Raw genomic sequence first — 19,261 nt, 5'->3', positions numbered from 1 at the left:
ATTAAATTATTTCAATTATGTTTTAAATCTGATATACACATCTAGATTAAATATGGCACTCTCATTAATGAAGTTAAGCAATGACTTTAAATATATATATATATATATATATATATATATATATATATATATATATATATATATATATATATATATATATATATATATATAATTTAAGAAATATTTGTATGCATGCTGTTTTAATGTTTTAAATAGCGAGGATGGAAAATATTTTCTTGTTAATAATGATCAATGATGGACATTTGACTAAGGTGAGCAACATAATGGAATGACACAGACATGTTATTAAAATAAAACACTGAACAAAGAACTCCAGGAATAAAGGAACAAAGACCACTAGGATACAAGAACTGGAAGCAACCATCACAATCACAACAACCCACACCACCAGTAAGACACAAGCACTATATATATACAGGGAAGACTTCCAAAAGTTTGGCTAAATCCAAAATTGCCCCCTAAACCTTTTCCATACGTTAGTCCACTAATACACTTCACTTGAAGGAGTGAACGAAAAGAAAACACCTGAAAAACTACAAAATAAAGCACATAAAACACTTCAACATAAAAGTCCAAGAACAGGCACAGAAGCATATGTGAAACTTATGGTTATTTTTAATACAGATACAGAGCCACATTTAGAAAACCGAACAATCCGTAAAATATATAATTATGTAGAGTGTTGTGGATTTATTTATTTAATCACGTATTTATTGTTTTAGCAGGTTTCATCCTCCATACCTTAGAACTTTTAGAATGAAATCTCTGGAAAGTTGTGAGGCCCCAGGACAAAAAGATACAGTTCAGTTAACAAATGATGGCATAGCGGGCATGTTGTCACAACAGGCTCTTGCTCTTTATTGTTGACACTTTTGTTGTTGTTGTTGTTGAAAATATCTAATTTACTTGAAATGGATAGTTCACCCAAAAATTAAAAGTGTCATCTTTTACACACCTTCAAGTTGTTCCAAACCTGTATGAGGTTTCTTTTCTTTTTTCTATTTGTTGGGTGAACTATCCCTTTAAAATTTAAATAAGAAAACAATTATGATAAACAAAATTATTAAACAGGTAACAATTGTAAAACATAATTTTCAAATAATAAACTGTACGTTACTTGGTTCGCCTTTCCAGACAAATTATAGAATACATTAAGCTGTAGTTTTATCGGCAGTAGCGTTAACTGAAACTGCGTGCGTGCCTACTTTTTCTATATCGTTTTAGATAACAGTTAGATCTTAAAAAAACAACTCAGACTTACCCGTGACCAAAGTTTAGGAACTTTATTTTAGGGAAATGTCGAAACTTTGGGAAAATTGAACGATTGGCCCAAACAGCAATGTTGGTAAATCGTTCTGAGTCGGATATTTTAAATGAATCATCTGAACCAGTTCGATAGTGTACAGCCAAAGATTCGTTCACGCATCAAACCAGAGGTGGGTAGAGTAGCCAAAATCTTTACTCAAGTAAAAGTACAAGTACTTACGGAAATATTTACTCAAGTAAAAGTAAAAGTAACAATCGTAATAGTTACTTGAGTAAGAGTAAAAAAGTATTAGATGAAAAAACTACTCAAGTACTTAGTTACTAGTTACTTTCGATCTGATTGATAAGATCCAAAAACCCTGAATTTCAGACTACTTAGAGAGCTTTCACACACCTCTAAATATATATATATATGTGTGTGTGTGTGTGTGTGTGTGTTTAATGGTTAAACAGTGTAAATTAATGGTGTGCTGGGCTAACCACAGCTCTTTTTAAAACATACTTTGTTCTTATATTTTTATAAGTATATGCATTCTTAAAAATACAGTCCCATTTTTAAACGTATGTATACACTGCAGACTGTTGTCTGTCCGGATATGTGTATAAATGCAAGATGTCACATTAGGCTATTCAATTTGTTTCGTTTTTAGCCTGATCCATCAGTACCTATGGCAACGTTTATGCAAACCACAAAATATGTACCAATACGTACATATTGCGACAGTTTCAAAGTGAAATGTCCACTGGGTGGCGCTAAAAGCTTATTTTTTTCTAGAACAGATTTGCGTGAATCTGACATGTTTTGTTACGGTGTGTTTTTAACGTAGCCTACACCCACACTAAACCTACCCGAAAGTGTTAACAAAAGCAAATGTGACAAAAATAAAATTGTGTCCATGTATTTTTAGCTTGTGTTTAGAACTCGTCTTTGAGCTCTTATCATGACACGTTCTTCATGGGGTTCGTTCTCAAGCTTTTCGCATTGCAAATACAAATCTGTATCAGCTGAGCCATCGAGCAAGTCTGGTGAATCAGAAAAGCAGAACATGGAGCTGTGACGCAAAATTCAAAATGTTTTACAAACCATAGACTAACAAAAAATGCAGTTTTTCTGCCTATAGTGTTCATTTCTGTTGGAATTCCTGCAGTGTGTATTGGTACGTATTTTGTGGTTTGCAAAAACATTGTCACAGGTACATTTTGCCAATGAGGTTGCTCGTTTTATGAGAAAAAAAAAGATATGTAAATGTGCAGATGTGAACGTTTGTTTGTGGACGTGTGTTCGGAGGATTCAAATGATTTGTCAATGCTTGCACAAGAGCGCATATGAGGAAAACACTCGGACAGTGTGTGAAATAGTATTACAATAAAGGAAAAGTGCCCATAGTTACCAAATTACCATTAATAGTGTTCAAATATAGGCATCATTGTTACACTTACCACTGCTCTCAGGTTGGAGCTGGAATTATTGTATGCTGAGATGTCAGTTCATACTGGTGCACACAGCATGCATTACATTATGAAACTGTTCTTTTTGACATCTTGGACTGAAAACAGGCTGAACATGAGGCCACGTACGGGTGATCTGCCGTAGCTCACACACATCTCCCTCTGCTTCGGCCATCATCTTCTGATTAAACGCGCGCTAATTTTATGCGGGTGATGCGTATCCACCTCTCGCGAAGCAGACTCTCCAACGTTTCGCGAGACTTGCGAACAAGTCATAACTTATTTTAAAATATATAATTAATTATCACCATTGACAGTAGCGGAGGAACGCCACCGAATGTAACTAAGTAAAAGTACAGTTTTTTCACAAGAAATGTACTTGAGTAAAAGTAAAAGTACCCATTTTTAAATATACTCTAAAAGTACAAGTTACCCAAAAAATGTACTCAAGTAAATGTAACGAAGTAAATGTAATTCGTTACTACCCACCTCTGCATCAAACTGACCCTGCGTCTCAATCAGCTCCCTAGTTCACTAGTCAGGGCACTGATTAGGAATTAAGTCAATGGCCTGACTCCCTGAACAGTGCCCTGACAACAGAACTAGGGAGCAGATTGAGACGCACCCAGTATCTGATCGAACGGTTCCGAGCGGTTCTCACAACAGTGTATCATCTGATCCGAACCGTCTCCTCCAGACAGTCTTCCTAATCGTTCCGGGTCGTTCATTGCATTTTATTTTACCAAAAGAACAAAAATATTTTCATCCAATAGATGTACATTAATTGTATCATTGTTTAATGTGAATATAAATTAAATTTAGGTTCTGACCTTATGTTTTGATGCAATGTGGGATGTCATAGATCACGTGGTGACGCTTTACGCGATGACATAAATGAATCATTGAATCAATTTTGTGAGCCGGTTCTTTTAAAACGAACTGTTCGAATTGGAACAACTTTCCATATCAGCATAGTTTAAGAAGTTAAACTTTTTAGTTTTTTCCCGTCATTGTTCTTGCTCATGTCGGTAATAACAAAAACACTACGCCTAAATGCTGCAGGGAAAATAAATACATAATAATCTACATACCTTAGCAGGTCGTATGATTTGAAACGGACACACAATCCCACATGGAAAGAACCTATATAAACATATATGTTTTAATATAGGATTTGATATAGGTTTTTAATATATGTGACATATATAAAATTGGCCGTTTTCCTATATTATATGTGCATATATGCACATATATGTACATATATGCACATATATGTACATATATGCACTTATATGTGTGCATATATGCACCTATATGTTCACCTACACTGTAAAAAAATTAATTACAGTATATTAATGTTAATTATAATTTATTAAACTGTGGAAAAACGGATCAATTATGTTAAATTACACATAAAACATCAAATTTTCAATTAAATTTATTTTACAAACCTGCTGTCCATCTACAGTAATTTACTTTTAAAATATATGTTTTCTATGTACAATAACTAAGATATTATTTATAAAAATGCAGTAAGCACATCAATTCAAAAACATGTTTGCATATTTACAGTATTAATATTTATTTGAACAGAACCACTCACAACTTCAACCTCTAAATTAAGTAGGCCTACTTGTACATAAATAGCAACCTTTACAGCCAATTTCTGTTAAATTTACAAAATATTGTACAGAAACTGCACATTTACATTATTAGTCATACATAACACATATGTCAAGTTACTTCTGTTGTAGGAAATACAAGCTTAGTATATAATTTAGAATATGCAAAAATATCTACATTAAAAGACAATTATCTTTCTATTTTTATACTGTCACATTGCAGTTATTATTTTATACATTTACAATTAAATTTTATCCAAAGCAACTTACAAATGAAGAGTATGGAAGCAGCAATAAGTGCAGTGACAATTTTTAGTTAGTCTAGCAGTTTTGTTAAACAGAAAAGAGCTAGTTTTAATGGGTCATGTGTTCACAAAAGAATGCATCTTTAGTGGTCTCCTGAAAATGGCTGGAGTTAGTCAGGTTATTCCACCAGCATGGAACAGTCCAGATAAAGGTCTGTGAAAGTGATTTTGTGCCTCTTTGGGATGGCACCACAATGCGCCATTTGCCTTCACAGCGCAAGTCTTCACAGTGCATCAGCAAACACTGATGCCAGTGGCTGGAACATGAGCTTGGATGAGTTGTGTAGCATGTTTCGATAGGAATGGCCTGATCATCCCAATGCTGTACAAGGAAAATCTAAAGATCGGGCAGTTCTAGCAATGTGGTCTGTGAAGATTAATTGATCAGTTATAACACAAAGGTAGGGCTGGCTGAAACCACGAGCACTTCCGTCTTGGCGAGGTTGAGTTGAAGGTAAAGGTCATCCAGGTGAAGGTCGGAAATTTCCATCAAGCAGGCTGAGATGCGAGCAGCTACCGGCTGATCATCCGCTGGAATGAAGGGTAGAGAGATGTGTCAGGATAGCAGTGATAGGAAAAGCCATGTTTCTGAATTATTCTAGTTGCAATTATAACAAAATACTATTCAAAACTGCATGATAAGATGCAAACAAAGAATTTGTTGAATGAGAAGAACAGTGCCCTTATTCCACACCTGCATTGCAATGCTCACCTGCTGTAGACCTCCAGTCTTAGCCTACCTTTGAACACTTTCTGTTCAGCTGTTCTGTGTGGCAGTCTGTGCCTTACCTAGGGAATTGGATTTTTTATCAAGCATCTATCTCCCTTTTTATGCATTCATGATTCACACACTTTATACAGCAGCTGACTTGTGTGATGCTACCTGAAATCAGAGATAGGCCTACTTTTATGTTTTTATTCTCATACTTTTGTATAGCCCTTATTTTAATATAATTTAAAGACAGATGTTTCGTCATTTCCGTGTCAGTGAACTGAGAAACATTTGAAACATTGGGAGATTCTCTGGCTATGGTATAAAAAATCATAAAAGCCGGTGACACAAATGTCGTTTATTTAAAAAAGCAGCTTTTACCATGTAAACATTTTAATACAAAGTGTTTTAATGGAAAAGGCAAGATGGTTGTAGCTTGATGGTTTTGTGGTGTATTAAGACGGGTGTGTGTGTGTGTGTGTGTGTGTGTGTGTGTGTGTGTGTGTGTGTGTGTGTGTGTGTGTGTGTGTGTGTGTGTGTGTGTGTGTGTGTGTGTGTGTGTGCATTTTTGCTTTTTCAAAAAGCATAATTTAGTATGATTCATAAGCTGTTTTCCTCATGGGGACCAAAAATTTCCCCACAAGGACTGGATATTGTCATCTTTGTGTGGACATTTTGTCCCCATAATGTATTGTATGTTTACCATGCCGGGCCACAAACACACACACATTGACGTAATGGTTTTTATACTGCACAAACTGTATATTCTCACCCCTTACACTAACCCTGCACTGTAAAAAATAAATAAATTAAAATGTCAGTAAAAAATGGCACATGTAGGCCCTACTGTATAAATATGAAGGAATTGTTTGTTTGTTTTTTGGTTTAGTTTTTACAGGTGTTTTACCTGTTTTTTAATTAGTCATGCATTAGTTTGTGTTTTAAGGGTTAACGGAAATTTACGTAAAATTACTGGACAAGTAGGCTACTGGCAGAAAATTACCAATAGGCTTAGGCTACATTTTCTGTTTTTATTTTTTACAGTGTAGCCTACACCTAAATACACATCACACAAAACTTTCTGCATTTTTATGTCAGTCAAACTTCCTCTTGGTCGTTTTTTGGCCAATGAAAGCTGTGAAAAAGTTCGCCAGACTACGTTTTTCCCATCAACAGCTGTTTTTCTGACAGTGTTAAACAGAAAAGCTCTTGCACTGATCGGGTAAGCGCGATGTGGTGAATAACAAAAATAAATGAACGCACATAAAGGCCTATGAATTTTAAAGGACCCTTTAGCCCAAGCTTCTGTGTGGCAGCCATGGTAGGCCTACTTTAATTGATAACATATTTATTATGAAACATTTATCTGGTGGCTCTGTTCTGCCTTTACACTTGAGTACTTCGGATCATACAGGCCACCTGCTGGTGAAATTATGCAACCCTCATTAGACATGGGCCGAATCCCAAATCTCCCCTAAACCCTAATTTACTAGTCTACGTTAGTCTCATTCGGACAAACAGAGTTGTTGGGTGTAGCCTACATCGGCTGTAGCCTACACTCGTACACTGGGATTGAATGAGTGCACTAATCCACTCTGGGCAGAAACCTGGAAAATGACACATGTAATAATCCAATAACATTGTCTCTGGTCATCTTGAGTCTGGTCTGTGTGCATTCATGTGTTTCAGAGATGAGGACAGCGATTTGCATGCTAGCAGGCTAAAGTTAGCATTTCCCAGATCACATATTGCACCAAAAATGACATGCTCCAATTTAGTAGAATTTTTATTATATTAATTTAGTATATCCAATCATTTTAAATGATTGGGATGAATTAATGAGACACAGAAAGCCATTCCATTACAAGAAAAAAAAGAGAATAAATTCAATATTGTCATGACCAGCAATGGAGTCCTTCATGACTACAAAAACCATAAAGAAAAATTAAAACACAGAGCAGCTCTCTGGTTTGAATAAACATAATCGGTCATGAGCATTCGTTTCTTGATAATTACAGACTGAAACATTTACTGATTGAATTCAATGATCTTTCTAATCAAATAGTCCATGGCTATAACCCCAAAACAAGGCTTGGGATGGGTATTAGATTCGTTATTGAGATGATCATACAGCCACGGGTTAATTTTGCTTGCCAAACTTTTGGGGGGTTCAAATGGCCTGAATTTAGGCCAGCCTGTGCCACTTGAATAATTTAGAACAACTATAACATTTCTACTTTTATCATCTCTAGCCTCAGTCAAATGCTGTCTATTCTTTTCTTTATTTAGTTCAACATCTGTTACTATATAGTCATTACGTTGATCAGTTTCAAACAGAGGAATACCCAGTGTAAAGGCATTATTCGGAACAAGTACAATCTTTCCTCTTACTTCACCAATTGTTGGTATTGTTTCTTCAACCAAGCTAATATCATTTTCAATCGTATCTGCAACTAAATCTGGAACTTTGCTCATAAGATGAAAGAATTCAGCATTAACTCTGACCAACACTGTCTCAGATTTATATACAGATAAAAACCTCTTAATTGTGTTGAAAACATCAGAGAAAAATACATGTTTGTTAAACCAGTCATGCATAATAATTAATCTAATGCCAGACACTCTGAAGTCGAAGTAGCGTATCCCAGCCATTAACTGGTCCTCTAGTCTCCATGCCTGACATTCTGCAAATAGTCCTCCATGAAGAGCCAGGGAGTCATGGGTACCAGGAATAGTGATGTCAGAGATTAACGTGTCATCATTCAGAGCTTCCATCCAACCAACAATTTTAGGGGCAATAAGTGTCGCCTGATCATTAAATGCCTCTTGTTGGCTACTCTTGTGCAGTCTGTGGAACAAAATCAGAATATCAAGTCAGCAGTATTTGACAGAAGTTCTTTATACAATACAAATCTGTGTGTGTGTGTGTAAATAAAGTGTAACCATATATTTATATTAATTAGGGCCGGGACTCGATTAAAAAAATTAATCTAATTGAGGCTTTGTAATTAATTAATCGCATTTTAATCGCATACAAATATTTGACCTGAGAACAGTGAGAAGTAATTTTTCACATGGATTTTAGTATACTACTGAATAATAACTGAATACATAAGCTTAATCAACAAAATATTGTTTATTTATTTCAGTGCAGCAGACCAGTGCAATGTTTGCCATTAAGTGTAGCAAAAGCGTATTTGTGATATTTGAGGCTCGATGTGCTGCGGTGATACGCAGACTCCTTGTTGTATAGCTTGCACACAACCATGCTCTAGTCGACGCTTCCATCCTTTCGTTTTTTAAAAGAAAATTTTCCATCCACGGGGCCAAGCAAAGCGGTCTCATCAGCTTCTTCGTTCATGTTCACTATGGTTTGTTGTCGTGACTCGTGAGCACTAGTTGGTGTTCCAGTATAATCGGTCCGTCGAAACTCATTCATTGAAAAACGTTCCGCGGTGCAAAAATAAGTGTGGTTAAAATTGTTATTTATTTTTTTGCGTAATTAATTAATGCGTTAAAATCCCGTAATTAATTAATCTTAATTAACGCGTTAAAGTCCCGGCCCTAATATTAATTTAATATTGAAACCTTGTGGTAATTGGTATTCAATACAAATTTCAAATAACATTACCATTGTTGTAGTTTTCTTTTTTAATCATCCAAACCCCAATATCCCACCCAATTTGCACCCAAAAAAATCACTCTGTTTTTTGTTTTTTTAACTCACAGCAGCATCAAGATGATGAGAATTTTGCCAGGAGCTCTCATGTTCTTAATTGTCTAAGGATGGCACAGAATAAAATAAGACATTAATACAAAACTGCATTTACAAAGAGGTTCAATGCAGTACAGAGCTGATATGAAAGTATTTACAGATGAGATGGAGGAAAAAATTGTCAAATGTTTTTATATATATATATATATATATATATATATATATATATATATATATATATATATATATATATATATATATTTTTTTTTTTTTTTTTTTAATTAATGTTATAGACAGATAAATGAAAATTGCAGAAATAGCATATGCATAAGCTGTTTCTATGCTTTTTTTTATGGAATTTATGTCTAAATTTGACCTTTTTAAACCGTTACAACAAAAATGATAAAATAATACCTCACAATTCTTGATGGATCCAGAAACAAGTGTCGATGACAGCAGCGTTTTTAGCTCTGGTATAGGAAGTGTTCTGTCTGAAGTGATAATAACTCATTGATATCATGTGGTTAGCCATTGGCTTGATGTATATTTGCATTTACAATGGCCTCGATACATTTGAACATTTAAGCCACACTTAAAAAGTCTGCATTATTAAACCAAAAATATCCAACAAAGTATCCTCTATTTTAATGAGCACAAGCAAACCAGGTTTTAATTTATAGAATGTTTTAAGTTATAAAACAATAGTGTTTAAAGTGAAGGCAATAATAATTTGGACACTTACTGGTTGTCAAACAATAACGGATAATTTTAAAATGTAACGTAATGAAGTCCTCAAAGCACACTGCACTTAATAGAAACCAATTGTATTTTCATATTTCATTTTGTTACTTGTATATAATCATAAATCGGTTGCTCTCATGGTAGCTTTGCCATGATGTCAGCTTGGTGTTTCAGCATGTGAAAGTACAGTAGAATTTTGGTATGGCAGAGAGAATGTTTTTAAGCAAATAATTATTTGGGAAAAGTGCACAAATTATTGTTATGGTGTTTTTTCCACTCTTTAAAACTTAGCATTAAAAAATATTTTGTCAATGGAAAATTCCGAAATACAACCTTCCTCCTTTAGTATTCCATGGTCATACGAAATTCCTACAGGTTTGGCATGACATGAGAGTGATTAAATGATATGCAATATAATGCAGATTCTTCAAACTGGGTGTCATTGAGAGTGAGAAACAATTCAATTCAAGTTCAACTGTATTACAATATATGCTTTTTTATCTGTTTGTTCAAGGCATAATAAAACATAACCATAAGTTTGCTGTCTGGGTGATTGCATGCAAAACTGAAGACACTTACACCTACAGGAAGCTTTTTTATAGTACCATTATAGAGAAATGTCGTTGGACATGCTCAGATAACATTTCAGTTATATGTTCTTTTATCAGCTTTTGCTGGAGGTTGGTTTGAATAGGTAAACCTGTGAGTAAGTTGGTTTCAATTCACTTAATTTCTTTGTTAAATCATATTCACTGAAAAGGAAAGCTTTACATGATGTTTACAATGTTTTAGAATGATGACATGCAAACAATAATGTTTTACACTGATGACAAAATCAGGACTAAGACTAATCTTGATTTGAGTGCAAGAAATCTCTGATTCTGAACTGTATCTTTTGGATCCTACATGGGCAAAAACAGTGTCAAGACTTTATTCTTAGCTAAAACACTTAGTTCTTTCAAAAATATATGTGCTCATTAATGTATATTTACTTCTTTCAAGTAATAAAGTATTCTCGTAATTTTATAATATGCCATTGAAAATACATACAGGTGAGGGGTTCGAATGCCGGTCGCCATGTTGCCCCTCCATCTTGAAAGTACAGTCAAAGAGGGACATACCCATAAATTCAAGGTTCGCCTTTCGCGTTTTAACACTCGATGGCACCGTGTCGAATGAGAAGAGGGGGAAATGAAATCAGAATTGAGAGGAAAAGAAACTATTATATTATAGTGTGGTTGCTAGGCACTTGCTAAGGTATTCTGGGGGCTAGTTATTAAATATGGAGTTTTTATAGAGTTCTTGGCATGATTTAACACTTTGACTATTAGCATTTAGGTATTCACTGTGTTTTATGGTTTTTCAGCTTTTTTTCTCCTAGACAGGTTATACATTTTATGTATAGGCTATATGACAGTAGCACACCTGTCCACTTCATTCATACAGTTACAAAGTTTTCTTTGCTGTTTCTTTACGGTAAACCAATTATTTTGTGCTTGCAATGAGAGGGAGCAGTCACCTCTACGTCACATTCATTTGTTGTTAGGTATATGCAAAATTTGACTGCACTGAAATGGAAACTGAATTACGGGTAGCCCTAATACACAGTAAATGTAGTCAATGCTGATGTTAACATTTAAAAAAGTATAAATAAAAGTAACATTTGAAAAAGTATATTTTGCACGGTTTGATGTGATATGATAAACGATCGTCAACACGATTTATTGCAATGCTTTTTTCCCCTTTTTTGGTCAGAACAAAAGTGGATGTTAGCAACTTACTTGTTCAAATGAGATTATTATGTAGAGTGATTCTGAATGACAGTACACACCAGCGCGGTGACTGACAGCTGTAGCCTAGAAGTCTAAACGCACACTAGCAGCAAATCTGTCGTCTAGCAACTCTCAATAGACCCTTTTACAGCCCACGTGTTCAAAGAGTTGCGCGCGCATTTTGGCAACGGAAGTGGTGTTCCCTAGTGGTTCTCTAACGTGTTAGCAACTCCGAAAGTTTATCAAAACGGTTTCCCAGCATCAAAATGTCTGGCTGTTGCGTTTTCGGTTGCACTAATCGCTATTCCACCAATGGGCTTAAGTTTTATAGGATTCCGACAGGATCACGGCCGTTTCAGAAGAACCGGCGGTACCTGTGGCTGCAGGCGATTAAATGCATTAATTGGAACGAGGACATAAAAATGCTCGCATTAAAAAATATCATTTGTAAAACATTTACTGCACTTGAAACTTAATTATTTATAATAAACCTCCCAACATTGGCTGCCACTGGTGTGTATAATGTACCCCCCATCCCCAGATTATCATATCAATAATCACCAATTTCATTTGTAATGATTTTATTAATAGTTTAATTGCAAAATAACCATCTGAGAAATGTATGCAAGCAACATAGTTGCCATTAAAGTACTATAGCATTACAAAATTAAACTTTAAACATAAGTGTGTCGACACATACGAATCACAACATAAAATGTAAGGAAAAGGATAAATGTATGTCTGTGTGAAGAATAAGAATAAATGTAGAAAATTGTATTGGACATTCTGTACATGCCCACAGACAACGTATTCATAAGCATCCATTGATTTATATGCTTGTCTCGGGTGTACACGCTCGGTTTCTCAGATACGTATATATCCGACCACTAACGTTATATCTGGCCATCTGCTAACGTCTTCTATCCACTCCACTATAGTACACGGATCTGGTAGCCGAATACCATTTGATAAAGTCAACTTTTTAAAATAACTTTCTCGGTTTGTGTTGCTTAATCCGCTCATGTAGCTTGACATGCTGCTGAGTCTCGCCACAGTTTGTTGCTAAAATGCGCGTGCATACGTTGCTACGTCATCATTGTATACAAACAGTAAAAGGGTGTATACAGTTCTGAGCTGTAAACGCCAAACTCTGGTCAGGCTTAACATAATGGCGGCTGAGTTGTGCTTGCGTGCTTCTAGTAAACACAAAAACTGGCGAACGGCGGTCTTTCGAATCAGCTTTGACCGCGACTCTGGAAGACTTGAAGTTAAGCTTTTCTCTGAGAAAAGAACAAAGAACGGCACTGAAGTCATTCTTAAAAAGGGAAGATGTGTTCGGAGTTTTGCTGACCGGATACGGCAAAAGTTTAATCTGTCAACTAGCTCCCCTTCACCTTCGTTGCTCTGGTTGGTGTAGCGCTATCCTATCGCGTGCAGAGGGAGTTTGAAAGACAACCGTTTATCTCGCCCCTCTGATTGAGCTGTCAATGGTGAGTTTCCAGACCAAACATCTTGATGTGGGTCTGGCTTGTCAGACTAGGGCAAATGCACATTCTCCTCGAAACATTGGATTCCTCTGCGCTTTGCCGACTGAGGTATAAGTCACGTAAAGTTGATAATTCCACAAATAACTGCAATTGCTGTTTTCAAACAGAGATGGCGACAAAGTGGAAAAACTACGGACTGCATGAATATGTACATGTATTTGTAGTATACCTAGCATAAAATAAATGTGTTTCACATTTTTTTTTTGTATATTTATTTTGCTGGTACTGGTAGATCAATTATATAATAACATATTAGATTTTTAAACTTTAAACACTCTAAAAAATGCTGGGTTAAAAACAACCCAAGTTGGGTTGAAAATGCACCAACCCAACAATTGGGTTGTTTTTACCCAATGGTTGAGTTGTTCTTACCCAGCAATTGGGTTGTCTTAAGCAACATTTAACCCAACCACTGGGTTAAAACAACTCAACCACTGGGTTAAAACAACTCAACCATTGGGTTAAAACAACTCAATTGTTGGGTTGGTCCATTTACAACCCAACTTGGGTTGTTTTTAACCCAGCATTTTTTAGAGTGAATGAAAAATTGAAATGTGGCCTTAGCAAATAAATGAAAAAAGTTTAAAATGAACTAAATAAAACCTAAAACGGAAATAAACAAATAAATTAAATCTTAATAAAAATAAAAAATTACATGGATCTAAAATTTAAATAAAAGCTAATTCAAAACATTAATAAAATAATACTAAGACTGGGTGGTTCTGTAATCTATTCAACAGTGTTATAAAGGGGCAGACGGTTCAGTGAAAAAAAGAAAGTCATGAAAGCCAGTGATGCTAAGGTCATTTATTTTAAAAAGCAGCCCAAAACTGCCCTTTTCCCCCTAAAAGAAATGCAATTTAATTTAAAGGAAGGGGTAAAAAATACAAATTTATAGCTTGATGATTGTATAACAGACATCTTTTCACTATTAGTGATTAGACCAAATAAATGAGAGACAGAAACCCATTTCATTACAAGAAAAAAAAAAAAAAAATAGCTTATAGTAGCATGAGCAAGTCCTTTATGACTACATTACCATAAAACACATGAAAACCATTTCTTGATGATTACAGACTGAAACATCTAGTAATTGAATTCAATGATCTTTCTAATCAAGTCCAATCCTGGGAAGTCCATGGCTATAACCCCAAAACAAGGCTTGGGATCGGTTTTCATTTCTTTATTGAGATGATCATACAGCCAGGGGTTGATGTTGCTCGCCACTTTTTTGGGAGTTTTAAATAGCCTGAATTTAGGCCAGCCTGTGCCACTTGAATAGTTTAGAACAACTGTACCATTTCTACTTTTATCATCTCTAGCCTCAGTCAAATGCTGTCTGATCTTTTCTTTCTTTAGTTCAATATCCGTTACTTTATAATCATTACGTTGATCAGTTTCAAATAGAGGAATACCCAGCTTAAAGGCATTTTTCTGAACAAATACAATCTTCCCTCTTACTTCACTAATTTTTGGTATTGTTTCATTTACCCAGCTAATGTTTTTGTCAATTATATCTTCAACTAAATCGGGAACTTTGCTCTTAAAATAGAATTCAGGCTTAATTCTGACCAACACTGTCTCAGATTTATAATCAGATAAAAATTCCGTAATTGTTTCCAAAGCATCAGGAAAAGATGAGGATTGGAAAATGGGTCCATGCGTAATTTTTAATCTAAAGCCAGATACTCTGAAGTCGAAGTAGCGTATCCCATTCATTAACTGTTCCTCTAGTGACCATGCCTGACACTTTGCGGCTGGTCCTCCAGTAAGAGCCAGGGAGTCATGGGTACCAGGAATAGTGATGTCAGAGATTAACGTGTCATTATTCAGAGCTTTCATCCACTCAATTTTGTAAATTTCAGGGATCTCGACTGTCTCCTCATCATTAAACACTTGTTGTTGACTACTCTTGTGCAGTCTGTGGAACAAAATCAGAATATCAATTCAAATTAAAGCTGCAAGCAGCATTTAAAGCCTTTAAACAGTTGAGGTCTTTTGCATTTAAGGCCTTTCAGCAGCAAAATAATTAGAGACAGAGTAATAAAGAGACAGAGACAAACAGACAGACACACTTCTGTTTTACATATAGATATTTTAAATAAGTTATTAGCAACAAAATGCTTACTCCTAGTTTTGTAGTCAGTTTTATACATAAATCATCCCATCATTTTGGCAGAATTTTTCAGTACCACTGCTTACATAAAGATGAATTGATCAAATTTGACAAAATGTATTTGTAAATGTTAGTGGTTTTATAATTTCTAAATATGAATTATAGAACAACAAGTAGGTAGTATGACAAAACGACTTTTTTAACCAGCAGGTGGCAGCAGAGAACCACTCATTAGCTCATTTGAAATGGCTGTTTATCATTAATGGGCACATTTTCCAAGTGAATGCCCTCAAACATGTTAACTCACATACATATTTTGTTGCAGATATAGATATTTGAAATAAATGATAGGTAACAAGTTGCTTATTCCAAGTGCCTCTGAACTGTCCTATGAATACTTTGACCTCGTCTAACATGGCGTTAGACAAAGTCTCCACCACAATACTGTCGTTGTGATCACGGAGAGGCGTACGGTCAGAAGACGCGTGCTTCATGGTGAGCGCTGTTAAAAATCTCCCGCGGCCGCGCCTCGTTCCACTCAACACTAATACACCTGCTAACTTCGCGATGAACACTCCGACCCCGGGAAACATTGTTCACACCACTGACATTGGGCAAAGGATTCACCGTTTGTGCTTAGTGTAACGTGAGGGTTAGTTTCACTTTCAAAATCACTGTCATCTGATATTCCCCTTCAGAATTAGGGTCCGCGAATGGAAGACCCAACACTTCATTGCAGGTAAGCTTTATTGATGCCATTAGAAAATAATAATAGTAATAGGCTAATAATCTAATGCAAATACTCGCTGACGTTGACAATGCTCTGATAAAACAGCTCATTCGCACACCAGCTCCGCTTTTGTTCGCACTGATTCAATGTGCTCTTGCTCGAAGATTTTGTGTAGAATTATGATGTTTTTTTGAGTCGGGGATGAAGTATGACATGTCTGGCATCTAGTGGAGGGGAGGGGAGGAAATTTGATAACCTATTTGACAAAATCGGCCATTTTATACAGTGCGGCATCTTGTCGAGTAAACTCAACTGTGGCGCCTAGAGGCTTAAAACATATTTTCAGGTGTTATTTCTATTGTCATGTAATATTATTGTAAAAAAAACATACATCAAATTAAATGAGAGTGTCAGAATGAGCAGATCTAACAAATAATTTGAACATTATAATAGATGGAAAAGACCATTTACAGCCAATACAGGCAATTTACCATAGGAAATGCATTGCTTTAAAGCTTTTAAAACAGTTATAGCGCCACCTTTTGTCTGATCTCCATAAAACTTTGCATGCTTCTTTGGCATGTTATGTCAGATACCAAACAATTTTCGTGAAGTTTTTCCTAAGGATTTATAGGCTTTTGAGTGTATTTTGCCACACCGCTTTTGTAAATGAACCTGTTATAGCCATCCAAATGCAAAAGTTCAACTTTTTTTCGATAATTATTGATCTAGAGAGGCCAGAGAACTGGTTTGGTTCCGTTTGGGCAAAAAAACAGGGACCAGTTTGCAAAAGTACATTTTTAACATAATCGCGAATATTTAATGATCGATTTGATTGACAGCAATGGTTCTAGAGGCAAAGTTGTTCAGTATTGGGGGATCTATCAAATGATTTGCATATTTTGTGGAAGGGTGCAACACCACGTGATTACAGAGCCATAAAACTCGTTAGCGCCAGCTAGTGGCCGATGTCTTTCAAAGTTTTTACAGCCCTCTAGGATCATGAGTCAAACATGCCCATGAAGTTTCGTTCCGATCGGCCTCCGTTAACCTTGTCTTATAGGTGCTCAAACTTCATTGGCCTATGGTGGCCATGTTTTTTGAGATATGCCAATGTCCTCATAGACATACATAATACCTTGGACCAAGACACTGCATACCAATTTTCAGGTTAATCGGACTAGTTTGGTTATAGCTATTTTCATGTTTTTTCACATTATAGCGCCACCAAGTGGTCAATCGTCGCAATTTTTTTTTATCGTGACCTAAATTTGAGCTCATAGGCATGTGAACCAAGTTTAGTGAAAATATCTAATTCCGTTCAAAAGTTATAGTCATTTTAGTAAAAGTGGCTCCGGAGACATTGAAAATTTTGGTTCCCCTTAGCGACTATGCATCGAAATTTCAAATCTCTTTTGTATTTATTAATAGTCTCTCTCCAAAGAACATTTCTGCAGTGGTTTGGTTCAGAACAGACATTTTTTAGTCATTTAAATGTCATTTTGCATAGGATAATGTAATTGACCTTTCTAACAGTTAAAGCGCCACCGATGGTCCGACGTCCATAAACGTCTGCAAGGTTCTTTAGGGTGACGTGACGCATAGGCACGCCCAATTTTAAGAAGCTGTATGCAAATCGGGCAGGAAGAGGGCGGTTTTCAAGCATTTAATGTCATTTTGACACCTTTTTAACCGTTATAGCGCCACCAAGAGGCCAGTTGCCTTGTCCTTTTTCGGGTGACCACAAAATGAGCTCTTACATGGGTGTGCTGAGTTTGGTGGAAATATCTGGTTCCGTTGACCAGCTATAGCCAATAAAGTAAAAAGGGGCTCCTCCCCCCTCAAACTTGGCGGCCCTTAGGAACCCTGAACCCAAATTTCCATGTTTTTTGATTATTATTGACAATCAGACTCCAGAGAATCTGGCTGCACTGGTTTGGTTCCGGTTTGGCCAAAAAACAGGGACTAGTTCGCAAAAGTAGGTTTTTGGAAAAAGCCAAGAAAACTAGAAAACTGAAATGTCCTCATAATATCATCAACCTGTCCAAAATATATTTATGAGAGTAAAAAAAATAGCAGTGCAAGAAACACTGGTTTAAAACGAATACAATTCTTAAAACCATACAAGCATAAAAACACAGATGAAACCCCAAGACCTTAACTCCTCAATGCAAATATACAAATATATTACCAGTGTTTTAGTTTTCTTTCTTGATCATCCAAACCCCAATAACCCACCAAATATTGGCAAATAAAAATAAAATTAATTTTATTTATTTTTTAAAAAAATTGTACACTCACAGCAGAATTAAGATCCAGAGAATTTTGCCAGGAACTCCCATTTTCTTCATTGTCTAAGGATGGAAGAGAATAAAATATTAGTACAAGAAGTGTAATGTGCCGCATGATATGAATATATTTACCGTGGAGAAAAAAATTGTCAAATGTTACATTTTGTTAAGATCATTTTGAAAGATAAAATGAAACTTGCAAAATACATGCACTGTAAAAAATTATTTAGAAAAAAACTTACATGGTTGCCTTAAAATTTTGAGTTCATTGAAATTAAAATTTTGAGTTAATACACTGAACATTTATTGAGATTCGACAACCTTTATTAAAATATTATTAAAAGATTTTGTGAGCATATTGGGTAATTGTGTTTGTTTTATCTCTGATGACGCAGTGAAACATGCCAAATAGTGCTATTTTCATGATTTATCAAATTTTTTATGTGGTTCAGATACAATAATATTTTGAGTTTCTATTTATTAAACAAATTTCCTTCATTGTATCAACTCAAATTTTTAATTTCAATAAACTCAAAATTATAAGGCAACCAGGTTACTTACTTTTTTAAGTTAAACCAACAAAAAACAACCAACATTTTTTTACAGTGTATAAATACACGTGTTTATATACCTTTTATGGCTTTAAATTTAGGTTTAAATTAAATATAGCTGACCTTTTTAAACCGTTGTTACTGTTACAACAAAAATTATAAAATAATACCTCACAATCCTTGATAGATCCAGAAACCAGTGTCGATCACAGCAGCGTGTTTTTAGCTCTGGTAGTGTTCTGTCTGGAGCTATAAGAACTCATTGATAATCATTGATATCATCAACTTTGGCTTGATGTATATTTGCATGCTGTATAGAATGGCCCTTAAATACATGTTAAGCCTCACTTAAAATGTATCATTTTAGGCACTATTTAAGTGTAAATAGCAACTTTTTTCTTATAGCAACTAAATAGCAACTTT

The 19,261-nt window shown here is 35.4% G+C and overlaps 3 protein-coding genes across 4 annotated transcripts in view; all 3 read right to left on the bottom strand.

The window, feature by feature from the left end:
* LOC137082635 (transmembrane protein 176A-like) overlaps positions 1–3,589 on the bottom strand; it is an 8,263-nt gene extending 4,674 nt beyond the window's left edge. Inside the window, exon 1 of one of the 2 annotated variants that reach the window (XM_067447934.1) lies at positions 3,567–3,589. The gene's annotated coding sequence lies outside the window, so the exon portion shown is untranslated. Of the gene's footprint in view, positions 1–1,282; positions 1,439–3,566 lie in introns of those variants that run through there. The other variant, XM_067447933.1, reaches the window with a different exon arrangement.
* Positions 3,590–7,294: 3,705 nt separating this feature from the next.
* On the bottom strand, positions 7,295–9,570 carry LOC137083579 (1-phosphatidylinositol phosphodiesterase-like). Its single transcript, XM_067449538.1, has 3 exons — positions 9,510–9,570; positions 9,103–9,155; positions 7,295–8,223 (listed from the first exon to the last, which is right to left on the bottom strand). The coding sequence occupies exons 2-3, from the start codon at positions 9,141–9,143 to the stop codon at positions 7,404–7,406; spliced, it is 861 nt and encodes a 286-aa protein (XP_067305639.1). The 5' UTR covers positions 9,144–9,155; positions 9,510–9,570; the 3' UTR covers positions 7,295–7,403.
* A 4,666-nt stretch (positions 9,571–14,236) lies between these two features.
* LOC137083578 (1-phosphatidylinositol phosphodiesterase-like) lies at positions 14,237–19,044 on the bottom strand. The gene is made up of 3 exons (XM_067449537.1): positions 19,009–19,044; positions 18,298–18,350; positions 14,237–15,071 (listed from the first exon to the last, which is right to left on the bottom strand). Exons 2-3 carry the CDS (start codon positions 18,345–18,347, stop codon positions 14,237–14,239), a joined length of 885 nt encoding a protein of 294 aa, XP_067305638.1. The 5' UTR covers positions 18,348–18,350; positions 19,009–19,044.
* Positions 19,045–19,261: the final 217 nt, after the last annotated feature.

Source organism: Pseudorasbora parva, chromosome 7 (assembly GCF_024679245.1).
Source record: "Pseudorasbora parva isolate DD20220531a chromosome 7, ASM2467924v1, whole genome shotgun sequence".
NCBI lineage: Eukaryota > Metazoa > Chordata > Actinopteri > Cypriniformes > Gobionidae > Pseudorasbora > Pseudorasbora parva.
Note: the sequence above shows the minus strand (reverse complement) of the source record. Positions and strands in the feature narration are given on the sequence as shown.